Consider the following 17,261-nt stretch of genomic DNA (forward strand, 5'->3'; position numbering starts at 1 on the left):
CTTCAGCCTCAGAAGGCGGGATACCCCTGAGCAGTCTGTGCTTCCAAAGCCTGGCGGAGACCTGTCAGCCATCTATCAGTCGAGGTTTACTTCCTGTCTGTGTTTTCAGCCTACACGGCTTCCTGGGGGCAATGTGTTCTATTTTAATATGCTACCTGCGGGGTAAAATTAGATAGTTTTTTCCCTTTTCCTGAATTTGTTTCTTGCAAGATTTTAAAAATCTCTCCCCCACTTATTGTAATTATCCCAGATGAGTGAACAAGCCTGTTCTCTCATCCATTTGTTTCAAAATTATAGAAAATTCAACAATCTTCTCATTCTTTGGCTTGGAATCTAACGAGCCTCTAATATTGTTCTAAGGGATTCTTCTCTCTTCCCTGGATCCCTTTCATCCCTTCAGCTGCTGCATTCCTTGTGTGAATATAGCCTGATTTTTTTTCAAGGACCAGATAATATTATTTCATTTCTAAACTTTTCTGCTGATGCCCTGCTCAGAGCTGACACTTTTGTTTGGAGTGAAACTGCGACTCCCAGCCTCGTCTCCTGGGTAGCAATGGATGCTCCAAGTCCAGGACCCTGTAACTGTAACTTAGGCAAATTCTCCCTTCAGTGCAACTAACCATTGCAACCTTCCAGACAGATCCAGAAAGCACTAGCATACAGACAGTTTTGTTTCGTTTTTTTCCTGGCTGCCACATGTTTACCAGTTGTCTACCCTGAATTTATAGCCGTTTTTCTGGCTACAGCTTTTAGAGACTCTTCAAAACCGAGGCTCAGGCTTGGGAAGAAGCGTCCTCCCATAGCTGCAGGCTTCTGCAGTGGGCAGGCCCAGGGCATTTCAAGATGGACATTTAAATGTCTCTGTTCTGCTTTTAGGAGAACGTCCAGGAATATATTCTATGTCTACCCTACCTACGGATCCAGAGGCCAAAGAAGCTGGGGCTAATGAGAAGGAATGGAGAGAGCAAACCTATTACCCTCCAAGTGTGGTATTCTGGGCGCTTTATCCATATTGAACTATTACATCCTCATACCAGCTTTGTGGTAGAAGATATTATTACCATTTTCATTTTACAGATGAGGAAACTTCCCAGAGAGGTCACACAGATAGCAAGTAGTAATGCCAAGATTTGAAGCCCGGCGCCAAAGTGGGTGGTTTTGCACCTCCCCTGCCCAGGCTTCTATAAAAGGGTGGGGCGGTAAGAACCCCCCCCCCACCTCCTTTATGGTGCCCCTCCCCCGGCCCCACCCCACTCACTCTCGATGCTGTTGTTGTTGAGGTACAGGTGCTCCAGGTTGTTGCTGATGGCAGGCACACTGCTGATCTTGTTGTGTGACAGGTGGAGCACGAGCAGGTTGGAGATGTTGAAGGAGTTCTTGGGGATGCCCCTGTCTGACAGCTGGTTGTAGTTGAGCCGAATGAAGGCAAGGTTGGGGAAGCCCTTGAAGTAGCCGTTAGGGATGGTATCGATCTTGTTGCTGTCCAGGTAGAGCTGGTGAATGGCTTCGGGGACCTTGGGTGGCATCTTTCGCAGGATGTTGTGGGCCAGGTTGAGCTGCATGAGGTTCTTGAGGCCGTGGAAGGTGTCGGGCTTGAAGACACCGTCACTCAGCTTGTTGTGCTGCAGGTCCAGCAGGACCAGGTTCTCCAGCTTGCTGAACACGCCGGGGGGGATCCTGGATATCTGGTTTTGGCTCAGCCTCAGCTGCTCCAGGTTCCGGGGCAGGGCCGAGGGGACCTCCTGGAGCTGGTTCTTCTCCATGTAGAGGAACACCAGGCTGGGTAGTTTCTCCAGCACCCTCTGGTCTATCTTGCGGATTCGGTTGTTGTCCAGGTTGATCCATCGCAAGCCCGTGGCATTCCTGAAGGACTCTATTGGGAGCTCGGTGATGAAGTTGTTCTGGAGATAGAGGTAATGGATGCGGGATGGGATGACAGGGACCTTGCGCAGGTTGCGGCTGTCACAGTAGAGGGCAGACGGGAAATCAGGAGGGCAGAAGCATTCGCGAGGACAGTCAGGGAAGACTGATGGAGGGCCCGGAGGGAGTGGGGGAGGCAGGTCCGTAGGCTCTGCTGGTTCATGGGGCTGAGGAAAGGCAGGTGTGGGCCTGGGCCTGGGCCTGCGCCTGGGCCCAGTGCCGGGTCTCGGTCGTCTTGTTGCCTGGCCTTGGGCCTCTGAGGCCAAGATGAGAAGTGGGAGGAGCCAGCAGAGGGATGACCTCATGATCTAGGTGATGCGCCTGCAGGGAGGAAACACAGGAGGTCATTAGCCTTCCGACCCTCAGTAACTGGATGTCATGTCTTTGCAGCTAGAGTTGCCAGGACTAGCTCCAAGGGAGACGGGTAGAGCTCAGGGACTTGCAGAAGCATCCCCTTGTTTGCCTGCACCCAGCAAGTGAGGGAGTAACGAGGGCTCGAGGCCCTGGATTCCCTGCCCAGAGGCTGAACCACTCAGTGTGTTAAGCCTGCTCTGATGGGGGTGGGCCATCCTGGTAGAAAGCACATTGGGCTGTGAATCAGGAGTCCTGGGGCTTGTTGGAGAAGACCCTGAACCTCTCTGGTCCTCAGTCTTCCCATTTGTAGCATGGGAATATCACCTCTGTCTTTATAAGAGGGATGTTAGGATATATGAGCCATAGAGTCCTGGGGTGTTAAATCTGGACGGGTCCTTAGAGATCTCAAACCACAGTGGCTTTCAAGGTGTGCCTTCATTTCTGTGGAGCCCCCCAATAGTGGAGACAGAGGAGATGGCCCTGGTGTTACCTCAACCCACTCCTGGGCCAAACCGAGCAGCTCTGTTTTTTTTTTTTTTTTTAAATCTTATATATTGAGGTTTAGCTAAGCATTTATTTGAAAAAATGTTGTATTGCTAAAAATGGTTTGAAATCCACTGATCAAGTCCAGACCTACTGTTTACCAAGACCGAGGACTGGAGGGAAGACATGGTCTGTCAAGGCCAAGAAGCTACTGAACAGCAGACCCCAGAGCGAGAAGCAAGGCCTCCTGCCTTGCGAGTGGAGCTCGTGGACATTCTGGGAAGGAAGTGAAGTGCTGCAGACTCCCTTGCCTCCACTCCTGCCTGCACATGCTCTGGGCCTCCCCTCCCTGCACCCCTGCACTTGGCTCGGAGAACGCTGGTCTTTGCCATCAGGAGATATGCCAAGAATTTCTCCCCAGATGTGAAGGTTCCCAGGAAAATAAACAGGCAAGGAATAGAAAGATGTGGAAAAAACACTTTCCTTTCTTTTGACCTGAGGTTGCTGCTTGCCCTGTCCTTTGGAGTTGGTGCTATTGAGGTGGGGTGGGGATATCAAGGAGAACTTCCTGCTCACTTCAGTGATGAGGAGCTGAAGAATGTTCTGGGGCTGCCCTTCCCATTGGCCCCGATGGCCCCCGAGATGGGGCCCTGTGGCCTGAGTTGATTGAAGGTGGAGGAATATCAGTGGAGCCAGGGCTGCAGACGGCCAATGGCAGCTCCACAGGCTTCCGCCCTGGGCTGGGCTGGGCCGGGCAGGGTCGAGGGAGGGGTGCCCTGTACCTTCCCCTCTCCAGGGCCATCATCCCTGTGATGTGCCCTCTGGTCTCCAGCCAGGGTTCCTGTTCCCCCATTGCTTCCGTGCCTCTTCCTCACAGTTGTCCCCCTACCCCAGGTCTGGACACACTGGGGATGCAGGCCGCTTGGGGCTCTCCGAGATAGAGCGAGCTGGAGCGTGTCCCCAGCTTCCATCTGAGCCCTGTGATGCCTGCCTCTGCGTCAGGCCCCCTGCTCTGTCCCACCTTCTCTTTGAGCCTCATCAGCTTAGACCCTCTCCTTGTTTGACTTAGGACTCAGCTTTGACCGAAGAACAACAGAAGCCCCTCACCAGCTGCCAAGTCCTGGGCTGGATGCTCAGGAGTTGCTGATTGTGACTAGAAACAGGAAAGAGGCAGAACTCAGGCCTGGACGGGTGGAGGGCGTCACAGCACAGCCTTTATACACACACAACCTTTCCCCCAGCGTGCCCTCTCCCACACGCGTTCTCTCCCGGTCCCGCACAGAAGCAAGCTCGTACCCACATACCGCGCGTGAGCGTGTGTGTGTGTGTGTGTGTGTGTACGAGCCCTCGTGCAGTACACCGAGCATGGGGAGGAGGCGGGAGGGGCAGAGACCGCCCTGCAGCCTCCTACTTCTCCACCTCCCTCTAAGGTGGTTTCTTCCCAGGCAGGCCTCTCCCCGGGGGTCTGCAAGGCCATTTCCCCCCCCCCACCACCACCTCCTGTCACAAAGGGCCTTGCAGTTAGATTCGTGGCTTTATCTCCAGTGGAGGATATAGGAGTCTCGGGGATACACTGAAAGGATTAAAAGGAAAAGACATTCATTGTAAAACTTTAAATTTGACCTTTGTTGGCAGGACCTCACTTGCTGAACTATGAATTAACATTTTATAAGTCTTGTAATTTTCTTGGAGAAAGAGCAGTCATGTTGCATGTAAATTAAGGGGTGGTTACAGCATTAGTATCCTAAAAGCAAACATTTTGAAAGCCCCACTTTTTGTGACCTTGATTATTTATTTTTAAAAAAATTCTTTGTTTTCTAACCACCCAGAAGCCTGGAAATAAGCAATGAATGTTTCATACCGTGAGAAGCCCTGCCCCAAGGAGGCTCCCAGCACGGGCCAGGGTTTCCCTATTTCCCTTCATCGCATTGGTTACCAAAAGCATATGCTGGGCACCAAGTTAAGCAAGTGAAGCTTCCCCGGAGCTTCGGGCAAAAGCCTGCTCAGTGAGGCACAGTGACTCTGGCCTCTGCTGGGGGTGGGTTTACTCAGCGGCTCAGTGCGTGGACGATCTGGTCTCCATTGTCAGGGATGATAGTGGGCAGGTCGGTCACGGCTCCATCCGGCAGGCTGACTGCCCGCCCCTTCCTGTCCACAGCGAACACTGGCCTTCCTCATCCCCATGATCCCAGCCAGGCCATTTGAGATCTTATCTTCCCACTAGTCCTCCTGACCCTTTTGCATTCCAAACCTCAGGGCTAGCCAGACTCCTCCCAGAGCCTAAGGGAGGTTCCCTAGGAAATGCTCCCTGGGCATGTGTGTTCTGTGGGGAAACCAGATCTCTTCTACTCCCCTTCCCTCAGCCCCAGGGTGGATCAGAACCGTTCTGTGAGCACCAGCCCTTCTCTCAAGGAAATAGCGTTCATTTCTAAGGCTTTTCTCATGGGGTAACACCCCTTCCTGCTCGAGCTTGGCTGTCTGGGCTGACAGGAGGCTCTGACAGCACCGTCTCTCTCTCTCTGGCAAATGCTCCGTGATGACCTGCGTCTCCATCAGTGAATGCTGGTTGCCCACCTACAACAACCAACTTCATGCAGCCTGTTCTCCAACATGGCTCTCAAAAAGCCGCTGCTTCATGGAAGGGAAAAGCAGTTGCTCTGCCCAACCCAGAATTCACTCCCTGCATTTATTATTAAAAACATTTCCTAAGAGTTTTAAATTCAAATTCCAGTTCCAACTATTGCAGATCTGGGCTTGACTCCTGGCTTTCACTCTCTGCCCCAGACTCCTCATCTGTGTCAGGATCCAGTGAGGTCATGCATGTGAAGGCATGTTACAGAGCCGTGGTCCCCAACCTTTTTGGCACCAGGGACCGGTTTCATGGAAGACAGTTTTTCCATGGACAGGGGACAGGGGGATGGGTTTGGGATGATTCAAGCGCATTATGTTTATTGTGCAAACCTCTCTGCTAATGATAATCTGTATTTGCAGCCACTCCCCAGCGCTGGCATCACCCCTCAGCTCCACCTCAGATCATCAGGTGTTAGGTTCTCATAAGGAGCCGCAACCTAAATCACTCGCATGCGCTGTTTACAGCAGGGTTCCTGCTCCTATGAGAATCTAATGCCGCAGCTGATCAGACAGGAGGCGGAGCTCATGTGGTGATGCGAGCGATGGGGAGCGCCCAGCCGTAAATACAGAGGAAGCTTCATTCCCTGGCCTGCTGTGTGGCCCGGTTCCCAACAGGCCACAGACCTGGCCGCTCTGCAGCCCATGGCTTGGGAACGGCAATTATAGGGTGTACGATCTCTACAAGTAGAAGAGACTTTATTTACTCATTTTTTTGTTTTTAAAAGAGTGGATTCTCTAGAGAGACTCCTTGATTTTTAAAGTGAGATAGCCCTTTCCCCTATTTACCGTATTCATTTAAGATTAGAACCCAGGACTGGGGGAATGTTTATGCTCAGGGCAGGCCTGGGCTGAGGTCCAGATGGGTTTGTCAGGTCATTAGGAGCAGGTATTATTTAAGGATACCCGGCCCTGTATGGCGAGGCTGGGGTTGGGCCGGGAGTGAGGTTGAGTTTGTTTCCTGGCGCTAGGCAGGGTTAGCACTGGGGTTACTCCATACTGTGCCCTGGCATTCTTCCCTCTTGTCAGATTTCCTGTCTAGTCGGTCGGCCCTCAGCCTCCATGGCTTGACCCAGATAGCGGCCCTGCTGCAGAGAATGGGCTGCCCCTGCCCCAGAGCCTTCCTTGCCTGTGGATGCCCCTCTCTCCTCCTTCCCGTCGCTCTGTTCTAAACCCAGACTTCTAAAGCCACCCCCCTCCCTTTATTGCTCCCTGTAGCCTGGAAGGAAGTTGGAACAGGGAGAATCAGGTGGTCTCTGCCCATTTGTTACAGAGGATCGAGCCAGGCCCACGCAGGCTGCCTGAGACCCTCTCAAGGGCCCCATGAGGGCTGGTGTGGTCCAGGGACAACAAAGGGGCAGCAGGGGCCTGATGAGTTCACCACAGCACTGATGCAGCCGCCCTTTCCTGGGGGGGGCGGTCTGCAATGGTTTGAAGGTGAGCCTGCCTGGGGCGGTGGGACAGAGCATCCCGGAGCACGCTGGTTAGAGACCAGGATCCTCAGCCCCTCCTCCGCTACCTAGTGATAGGATCCTGTTCTGTGCCTCAGTTTCCTTATCTATAAAATGGGAATAACCAAATCTTCCCTACCCCTATATTCTTTACCCAGTTGTTAAAAGCAAGTGTGATAAACAACTTTAAAATGCACTACAGATCAAAAAAGCTAAAAATAAATATAACACCATTATGGAGAGACCATCTGTCTCCCCAGTGTCTACCACAAGGCAAAGCGTAAACAGAATGAAGATTTTCTGGCCTGAGGCCACTAGTCCAGAAGAGCAAGTTTTCCGTTCTGAGGGATGGGGAGGAAGCCAGGCTGACATGGCTCTTCTTCCCTGACAGCCTGCTGCCCACCACGTCCTTCTCTGGCTCCCTCCCCCAGCATCTCCAACCCCTGAAGAAAGCCTAGAAGAATCTGATGCCTTGGGGTGGTTATAGATCTAGGCCTCAACCCTGCAACTCTTCAGCTGCTTAGCTGGGTACCCGTGGACAAGGCCTCGGTTTCCTCATCTGTAAAATGGGCATCCTGACACCTTCTTAACAGATTGTTTTGAGGGTTAAATGAGTTAATGTGTGCAAAATAGTGCTCAATGAATGTTAAGGGATTATTGAAATTATTTCAAAGTAATGGGGTCTCTTTCCCTTCAGCCTGGCTGGGGCAGCCCCAGCTGCCGCTGGGAGGCAGCATCCTTGCAGGTGGGCGCCGGCTCTTCCACACAGACCAAGCTCCTCCCCTTTGTGGCTGGAGAGACCGCTCCTGGGTCTCAGAATCTACTAATTGGAGAGATCCTAGAAGCCCCCGGCCAATGGGGAAAACTCACTCTGTCCTTCTAGGTCACCAGCCCGTCCGGTGCTTTCCTGCTGCGGTGAGGGGACGCTGGCCAGAGAAGGTGCGAGTCTTCCCTTGCTCAGCTGGCTGTGGAGTAACCCGTGACTTCTCCTCCCAACCTTCTGCACCTGGCTTTTTTCGCCCCTTCCAGCCTTAAAATGCTTCACCCACATGCCCAGTGAATGAGGCCGCCCACCAGGGAGGTGAACTTACCGTTCAGCTCCTCCACTGTGAAAGCCGAAAGCCGGCACAAGGGACAGCAGCTGGGCAGGAGGGGAGGGGATCTAGAAGGGTCAGGGGAGGGGCCAGCACCGTGCTCCTGGGGTCCTGGGGCAGGCAGATTAGCAGGTGAGAGGAGACAGAAGCTCTTTGGAGCCATCTTGGGTGAGCTTTCCTTCTGGAATGTTCCTCTGTGATATATATGGCTACCTGTGTTTGCAAGGAGTGGGGAGACAGCTCACAGGAGATCTTCCCTGTCCCCTCAGGTGTTCACTCCCACTCCCCCCAAAAGGGATGACCTCTCTGGGACACTCCAGAGCTCCTTTTCCAGGAAACAACACAGTCCTTCTGCCTAGCTGATGCCACCAGGAGTCCTGGGCTTGTACACTATGGCAAAGGTCTCTCTCAGGCCCCTGATTCAGGTTCTCAAGCTCTGGTGTGTCGTCAGGATCCCTTAAAGTATTAACACAACTGCAGATTCCTGGGTCTTGATTCAAAAGGTCTGCACTGAGGGTCAAGACGTCTGTATGTTTAGAAAGTGCTGCACACGGCCCCCTCCCTCGCCCCCAGGTGATTGTGCTGATCTGGCCCACACCTGCCTGGCTGGAGACAGACCCTCTCTGTTGGAGAGGAACGAGCCGGGGAGCTGGAAAGGGGCTGCCCTTCCGTGTTCCCCTCCCCGACTGCTTAAGAAACTACTGTCTTTTTTCTTCTCTGCCACAAGGACCCCTTGCCAATGGTTGGAAAAATTTCAGAATGGCTTCAAAGAAAAATATTTTTCTGGCTGCCTGTCTGCGGGGGAAAAAATGAACTGCCCCCAGAACTAGGAATGAGGACCTTCAAGGATTGAAAACTGGGTCGCCTTCTTCTCTTTCTTTCTAAAAGCCAAGTGGTTTAGACCAGTGAGACAGAAATTCAGAGCTGCTGAAATACTGTGCAGGTCGGAAAGCCACTTTTTCCCTCCCTCCTACCCAATTAAGCTCTAAATAACGAAGAAATCCTCCCAGCTCCTGCTCTTGCTCATCTCCTCCCTGCTTGGCCTCACTTGGGACACAGGCTTTTCTTTTGGCTCTGCCACCTCAGTGGGAAGACGCACTTTCTCCTTGCTGTTACAGCTGGGGAGGCATGTGGGAGGGCAAGAGACAAAATGCAGAGGGTGTGTGTGTGTGTGTGTGTGTGTGTGCTCGTATCTGATCACTGTGCCTGCGTGTCAGAGGCAGGCGGAGAGTGGAGGTGAAGGGACAGGGAGTCTTTATTTTGTGTGTGTGCGCGTGCGTGCAGTGGTGGTCGTGAAAGTCCAGGCTCTATGGATGGGGGTGTGAGTGTGTGTCTTTGACAACGTGTGACAGTATGTGAAAGGCGCAAAGAAATGAGTTCTAGAGTCCAGTTTCTATGGAAACCTGGTCTGTAGAGATACTGTGTGCGACACGGCTCTCTGCTACAACAAACATCTGTAGCAAAAAGGTTTAACTGTGGCAGCTGGCAGATGTAGGGGTACAGAGTGATGAAAGAAGGAGGAAGAGAGACTATAATGGAAAGAAACGAGGAAGGCTAAACTTGAGCTCATCTGAGAGGAGAAAAAGGTGGGAGGAAGGAAGCAGTGAGAAGATACAGACTAGATCAAAAGCTGGGTTGGACAGAGCAGAAGGACTCTCGCTGGAGGAAGGATTTTTCCCAGTCTCCTGCCCATCTCCCGACTGGGCTTACCTGCACACACCTGCCTCTCCTCGCCACTCTGGGTTTGGTCTTCCTCTTCCTCCCCCACCCTTCCTCGGAGCTGCAGCAGCAAAGAGCCAGCTAGAGGCTCTGATCTCCTAGTGGTGCGTGCGTGCTTGTGTTTGCCTGAGTTTTCTTCCACCAGTTCCTATTGGGGTGGGGAGGTTAGGTTAGGGGGAGGGAGGGGCAGATTCTAGGGAGGGAGGGGAAGAGGGAAAGAGAGCAGAGAGGGAGGGAGGAGAGGAGAGAGGGAGGGAGCTTGGGAAAGGAGAAATGACAACAATAAAGTCTTTATTTGGCAGCCAAAACTCCCAAAGACTTCATCCATACACCATGCCCACTAACGGACTCATTTTTAATAACATTTCCTTCTGCTGCTGCTGCTTCTGGAGATGGATTGTTTGACCCATGTTTGGAAAACAAGCCAAATTAACAGAGGAAAAAGGCATGAAAAGCAACCTCTGTACGGGCCAGGGCTGGGTGGCTGGATCTGGCACTAGCCTGCTTGATTCCTCCCAGCAATCGCCTTGCTTCTCCTGCTTGTCCCTCCTTTGGTGTTAAATTCCCAAGCCAGTGAGGGGTTGGGGATGCTTCTCTGAGCAGTGACAACCCTTCCCTAAGTCATCTTCTGCAGGAGGAGTGGAGTTTAGCAAGGGAGTGGAGTTTCACTGTGCGTTGAGCTGGCACGGGAGATAACTTTGGTTTGGCCACCAAACCAGAGGCTGTTCTGAGGACCAGAGAGGGAAAAATCTGGCCTGGTTTGCACAGCAAAGCTAAGGCAGAGCCAAGATTTGAAGTAAGACCTAAAGTCACTGTCTCTAGCTCATGTAGACAAGGTAGTATCTTCTTTCAGCTCCTCCGTGTCACACTCGGGTGAGATTTGGGGACCGTATGGCCGTTACACAAAGTGATGGGAAGTCCCGATTTCCCCTGTGCGAGTCAGCATCCCAGAAGGCCCATTCAAGCAACATCGTTACATCTAATGACGCGCCTCAGTTGAGAAGCCACCGCACACTTGCAGCAGCCCGTCAAAGCTTCCTGCCACCTCAGCTGACGGCTCGGAGAACTCCGTGAAATTTGCTCCGGGGTCGTCGGTCTGTGAGAGCTGCAGGGCCCACCGACAGGGGCTCCCCTGACTGCTCCCCAAAGTGGGGCAGAGGAAAAGGCTTTGAGCCTTCAGCTCCGCCACTCACAAGCTCTGTGATCTTGGGCAAGTCACTTGACCATGGGGAGCCTCAGTTTCCCCATTTATAAAATCTGGATAATGTCTACCTCACAAGGTGGGGAAAATTAAATATCATAAATGGGACAGCACTTTATAAACCGGGACGATACTGGGGTTTAGGAAAGGGATTATGGTGAACAGTAATCAGCCTAAGAAAAGGAGGAGGAGAGACGAAACCCACAACTTCTTTCCCCCCAAATCCCGTGTCTCCCACACCCTGGAAGTCAGCAAGGTCCCCTCCAGATTCTCACTGACCGCGGGTGTGCCAGCCACCGGGCACAGCATTGTCACCCAGAAGGGTGTGGCCCACTCTGCACGCTAAGAACCTCAGCCCTGCGTGTGCTCGTCGCCCTTGGCGTGGTGGGGGTGGTGGGGACCGTGTAAGGAAGGTGAGCAAAGCACAGCCAGGTGCAGGGGGACGGACAGGCTGCCAGGGGTATGGCCGGCAGGGGCTGTCCCCTGTGTCCATCTGTATGGGATCCATCCTGGGTCTGTGCTCTTGGGCGTGGGTGACCCACTTCCATGCCCTCCCCACACCTGCACGATTCCTTCCTCCCTTTGGTCTCCCCGTCCCAGGCTGTGAAGAGGGAACTGGAAGGCAGGCTGGAGACGAGCAGCAGGATATTCGGGAATGTTCGGAGTGGAGTTTTCTAACCGGTGGCCTGTGGACCTGTCTGGCATAAGGACCTAATTCTTTTTTTTTTGACAGTACATTAATTTTTAAAAAAAAAAAAATTTATCATGGAAAATTTAGAGCACATACACATTTATGCAGGATAGTATTAATAACCCCATTACCTAAGACCTAGCTTCAACGACGACCAACTCATGGCCAGTCTTGTTTCTTTCTTGCCTACCCACTTCCCAAACCTACTGGTATATTTTGAAGCATTGTTTTTTATTTATTTATTTTTTTAATTGGGTTTGAACACCTTTAGGCGGGGAGAGCACTTTGCAGCTCATCACGGTCGTCATCCGTCTCTACTGTCGGACTCTGGGGTCCAGGCCGAGGCCGCCCCGCTCATTTCCTGCCCGTCCTTGAAGACGCTGGAGTTCACAGCGACTGGTCTAGAGGCAGCTGCGGGAGCGAGTTGGGACAAATCGAGGACACTAGAAGGGAGAGGGTGTCAGGTCATCTCAACCAACCTGCCCTCCTCAAGTCCTTGTCGGAGGATAAAACAGCCTCTAGACAGGAGACAGAGGGCTGGGTTCTTGAGACCTGGCTTTGCGTCTTGCATGCTGTGTGACCCTGGAGACACCCCTCTCCCTTTCTGACCTCCGTTTATCATTTGTAAAACATGAGGTTCTACTAAGTGACCTGTAAGTGCTCGTCCATGTGAAGAGTCTGAGATTTGGAGTCGGGACACTGGATTAAAATGTCAGCTCTGCTCCTCTCTGGCTACCTGGTGAGCAGGTCTCACAACATGTCCGAGCCGCGGTTTCCTCATCTGTACCCCTCTCCCGGTACCCCCAAGACAACATGAGGATCACCGGAAGCAACGGCTGGGAGAGCACTTTGTGGCTCACTGGCTTCACATAGCCAGACGCTAAGACTGTGTAGCTGCTCCAGAAAGAGCCCCTCCACTGTCCTAGAGTCTGGGGACACCAGGGGTGCAGCTTCACCCAGGGGAGACATTGATGCTTCCTAGTGTGGCCAGAGGACACTCGCAGACGCATGACGTGAGTGCTGGGGCGAACGGTGGGGAGGCCACATGTCCACGTTGCTGCTGATGCTGCTGGGAGGGGGCCGGGGCGGCGTGATCAGGGCAGAGCGCAAAGCAGGGAGGGCCACCGGGAGCGGGAGGTGTGCCCCAGCGTGGGGGATTTCCGCTGCGTTTGCAGAGTCTGGACCTGCCCGCACCTCCCACCCAGACTGAAACCCATCTGGGGCTCACTGTGTCTGACCCTCACAGTAACGGCTGCCGTGGTTACAAGCAGCGAGTGCTTGCAGCAAGAGAAGAAAGGGCACGACTGTGTCATACCCTTTCCATAGAAACGTAGAAGGGACATGGCACAGGCGTCCCAGCTCCCCAGTGCCCTGTCCTGAGACTCTGCCGGGAAGGAGCAGTGGGGGGCTGAGGAGTCTGGCTCCGACTGCCTGGTGGTCATCAGGCCCCACAGGGCCCTGGACAGACCCTCAGCCCTCGCCAGTTGAGGCTCCCAGTCCGGGGTGGCTGGGGTCTGGGCGAGTGCGTAACAGGGGAGACGCTGTGGGAGTCCTGTGGTCACTCACCCCGCCGTCCAGCCTGGGGGGCCTGGGTTGCCTGGGGTGAGTGGGCTCCCGGCGGGCAGAGCCAGCGTCCTGCTCATCATGGTACAACCCACAGCACCCACTGAGGGCTTGGCACACCCTGGGTGCTCAGTAGGGGTCTGTTTCATTGAATTTAAGAGGGTCGAAACAAGAGATCCTGTGTCACTCTCTTTCTGAAACATGTCATTATTTTTTGAATAGGTAATACATTCTCTTGATCGGCATCCAAAAGGTATAGAAGGCTGCACAGGGAAAACTATTCCTGCCCTGCCGCCTCCCGTCACCCAGTCTCCTCCAGCCGCGGATCGGTGCGCCAGTGTCTCGTGTCGGCCAGATGTGGTCAATGCATATACGAGCAATAAATAACTACGCGCTTTGATTCTCACTTAGTGGTACGGGTAGATGCTGAAGGTCCCCGTACCGGACTGCAGACACTGTCTTTCTCTGCCCCACCGTGTTTATTTGACCTGCTTGTCTTGATGGACATTTGAGCTCCTCCTTTTTAAGGTAGGTGGGGCTGGACTTGGAGTCTCGCAAACTTGCTTCCAGCCCTGGCTCTGCCGCCTCTCCACGCTGACCAGGTGGCCTTGGGCGGCTCGTACGCCTTCTCTGGGCCTCAGTTTCCTCACTCGTGCGTGCCACGTATTAACTGTGGTCCATCAGCTCAGTAGTGAAAGAAATGCAACCTCATTCTGTCGTTTAACCTTCTGCTATAAAGTCTGGATCTGATGCTCATTTCACCGGGACGGTGGAAAACTCCATCCCAGTCCTTCTTGGTCTGTCCTGTCCCCTGGGGCTTGTATAGCAGTTTGAGAAGGTTCAGGCGGTGCCAGGGCCGGTGGGGAGAGAGGTGCCCGTGGAGAGGGCGTGTGTTTGACTCCTGGTGAGCGATGCTCCCGGCCACGCCCTTCGTCCTCTGAGGCCTCTTGTGGCCAGCAGCCCTCTGACACTCTGCAGGCTGTGTGCAGGTGAAACTTAGTGCAGGGCTGTCATTTCCTCTCTGGAGACATGCTGGCTGCCTGGCACTACCAAGGGGCAGGCCACTGGTTTCCTCTCTCAGGCCCCTCATTCTCCCCCAACCTGGCCCCAGCCCAGGGCCCTTTCTTCTCTGGGGAAGAAGGTCCTTGTCCCCCTTACTTCTGGCCAAGACACTGTAGCTATGCCCAGAACCCCCCGAAAGCTTAGGCTTGTGGAAAATGAAGCCGAAGCCCTTGTCAGCTGCTTCATTTCCTGCCTCCCCAGGCGCCGGCCGGTTGGGGGCGGGGGAGGGGCGCAAAGGCAGGGAAGGGAGAAATAGAACTTCTCTGTTGGCCACACGGTGAGCACAGGCGGACAGGAGGACCCCAAATCCCTTCCTGCCGATTGTCCACCACGCTGTTCAGGGGTTGTCAGCTTGTGGACCATCTGGGCAGTCCCGCAGAGAGAGGGCTGCGTTGGACGCCCCGTGAAAATCAGCACCGGCCTTGGGGTGCCCAGTGAGCGCTGCTCTGGGGCTTCCCAGGTCTTTAAGAACCCGGGCTCCGATGCGGGGTGATGGCATTTTGCCTTCCAAGTTGGGGTCCTCCTAGGTTCTGGGATGCCCCAATCACATCATCCTGAAATTCCAGCCTAACTTAATTTTGTGCTGTAAAAGTCTCACGTCACAGCAAGTCGCAAGCACCTGGATCGAGTATCCGGGTTGCAGGTACCACTCTGAGCGAACTTCCCACACACCGTGCTCCGTGTGCTGGACTGCTGGGCAATGACACTGCCCGTGCAGGCTCAGTCTCGCTGCAGCCATGCGGTGATGACCGATCTGTGGACATGCGTGGTCACTTACACCTACGTCACAGGCTCGAGGAGGGCAGGAACAAGGCAGCCCTGCCGAGGACCACCACACATGACCTTGGCAGTCCCTACACCCACATGCGCACCAAACAACATCTTTACACTGAATAACAGTAACAGTAATAGCTGAAGCCTGTTGAGAATTACTATATACAAAGCCCTTCTAAGCGCTTTACACGCAGCAACGCTTTGGTCCTCACATAACTCCATGAGGCAGGTACCGTTATAAAACCCATTTTACAGGTAAGAGACTGAGGCACAAACCATTCCCATGCCCAAGGCCACACACCCAGTCGTGGCAGAGGTAGGATCTGAACCCTGGTTGTCGCCGGCGGTGCTCTTGTTTGTGTATATCTATGTTGTGACGAATGAATGCAAATTCTTTAAAATCGCCTCTAAATTCGTGTAACTTTGTGTCGTCAGGTATTCACGCAAGTCCCCCTATCATCACATGCTTTTTCGGTAATGTCGAAAAGAAACCTTCCCACTTGAAAGTGTGAAGAACTGCTGATGTAGGTTTCAGTTTCTCATGCTTAAAAGCGGGAGCTCCTTTCAACTTCTCTTGCTTTCTTACTCCTGCGTGGACGCTCGAGTCCTGCCAGTTCTATTTCAAAGCTGCCCTTCTCTCCCGGCAGGCAGTGTTTTCCTCCAGACCCTGGGCACTGCTGTGGTGTCCTGATGGGTCTCCCTGTCCTCTACCCTCCACCTTGCTCTTCCTAAGGCATGGATCTGACCAGGTCACCTTTCCCATGACCATTGTCCTTAGCCCAGAGCGTATGCTGGATTCACCTGATTTTTTTTTTTTTTTTTTTTTTTTTTTTGAGACAGAGTCTCACTCTGTTGCCCAGGCTGGAGTAGAGTGGTGTCATCATAGCTCACAGCAACCTGAAACTCCTGGGCACAAGTGATCCTCCTGCCTCAGCCTCCCTAGTAACTGGGACCACAGGTGTGTGCCACCACACCCAGCTGATTTTTTTATTTTACTTTTTTAGAGAGAGGGTCTCACTATGTTGCCAAGGCTGGTTTTGAACTCCTGAGCTCAAGCAACCCTCCCTCCTCAGCCTCAGCTGGGATTACAGGCATGCACCACTGTGCCAGGCCACTCACTTGAGTATTTTTAAAAGCGCCTGAGTTCCCAGCCCCAGAGATGCTGGTGTAATATCCGTGTTTATAGGCTGTCACCATGAGTGATTCTGATCTGTAACCTTGGCTGAGAGTTATAGCTCAAGATCCATGCTCTGTCACCTTGCTTACCTCTCCAGCCCTATTTCTCAAACTCGGGGCTCCAAACACGTGACTGTCTTACAGCAGCCAGAGTCCTCTAAGCCATTTCACAGCTCCATCTTTGCTCACTGTCCTTTTGTCTAGAAAGCCCTCCTTCCCCCGTCTTCCAGGATGCTCCCCCAACAGCACTGTCCTCTATAACCCCTGGCTCCACCTGTGTGCTCCAGCAGTCCCCTCGCGAATGACCCTCCCAGACCTGTGTCACTTCCCTGCCCTCCTCTCTTCTCCTGTCTGCGTCTCCCACCAGCTCCCATGGGCCAGTGCCAAACCTGATTCCCCTTTGGCGCCCCAGGCCCCCATGCGTAGCACTCAGTATCCTGCTCTCTGGCCCCAGTGGTAATTGGGCAGCGAGCCTAGGAGCACTAGAATAGTTTATCCTCTTGTATGTTTGCCTGAGTCATTGCAAAATCCTCCTGTTTTGTTTCGTTTTTTTTTTTTTTCCCCTGCAGCCGTCTTACTTTTTAATCTATTTTCCATGACCCAGCAAGTGTGCTATTTCCCAAAACACAAACCTGATCATGTAATTCCCTTGCTTAAAATTCTGCACTGTCTCACAGGTGTTTATAGAATAAAATCCAAATGCCGTAACATGACATCTGAGGCCCCTGCAGTCCAACCCGGCTTTCCTGCTATTCTCATTTCCTTCCATAGTTCCTGCAGAACCTGAGAACCAGACTCATGAGATCACGGTTCCCTGGGTTTTCATGTTTCTAGGCCTTTGCCCAATCTGGGTTCAGATGTCCTCTTTCCTCCTATTCTCCATTTGGGGAACTCCTATACACCCTGCAAGGCCCAACTCAAATGTTCCCTCCTGTGTGAAGCTCTCCTAGGTTCCCACAGGCAGAATGAACCTGCTCTTGACCGTGCTCCCCTGGGCCACAGCTTTGTGACTGCACTCACCGCACGGTGCACTCACTGCTTGTTTCCACGTCTACCTCCTCTGGGTGATCGGAGGGTCTCCAAGGCAGAAACACAGCTCCTGGAAAACAATCAGAATAGCTAACACTTGCTGAGCACTTACTATG

General features: G+C 53.1%; 1 protein-coding gene across 4 annotated transcripts in view; it reads right to left on the reverse strand.

Moving 5' to 3' along the window:
- PRELP (proline and arginine rich end leucine rich repeat protein) overlaps nucleotides 1-17,261 on the reverse strand; it is a 117,746-nt gene that overhangs the window by 3,943 nt on the left and 96,542 nt on the right. Inside the window, exons 1-2 of one of the 4 annotated variants that reach the window (XM_069459749.1) lie at nucleotides 9,651-9,781; nucleotides 1,259-2,241 (exon numbers count right to left, since the gene is read on the reverse strand). In XM_069459749.1, the coding sequence (XP_069315850.1) occupies nucleotides 1,259-2,225 (967 nt within the window). In that variant the 5' untranslated portion in view covers nucleotides 2,226-2,241; nucleotides 9,651-9,781. Of the gene's footprint in view, nucleotides 1-1,258; nucleotides 2,242-4,618; nucleotides 4,677-9,640; nucleotides 9,782-17,261 lie in introns of those variants that run through there. The other 3 variants (XM_069459746.1, XM_069459748.1, XM_069459747.1) reach the window with 3 other exon arrangements.

The sequence above is a fragment of the Eulemur rufifrons genome, chromosome 27 (genome assembly GCF_041146395.1).
Source record: "Eulemur rufifrons isolate Redbay chromosome 27, OSU_ERuf_1, whole genome shotgun sequence".
NCBI classification, from domain to species: Eukaryota; Metazoa; Chordata; class Mammalia; order Primates; family Lemuridae; genus Eulemur; species Eulemur rufifrons.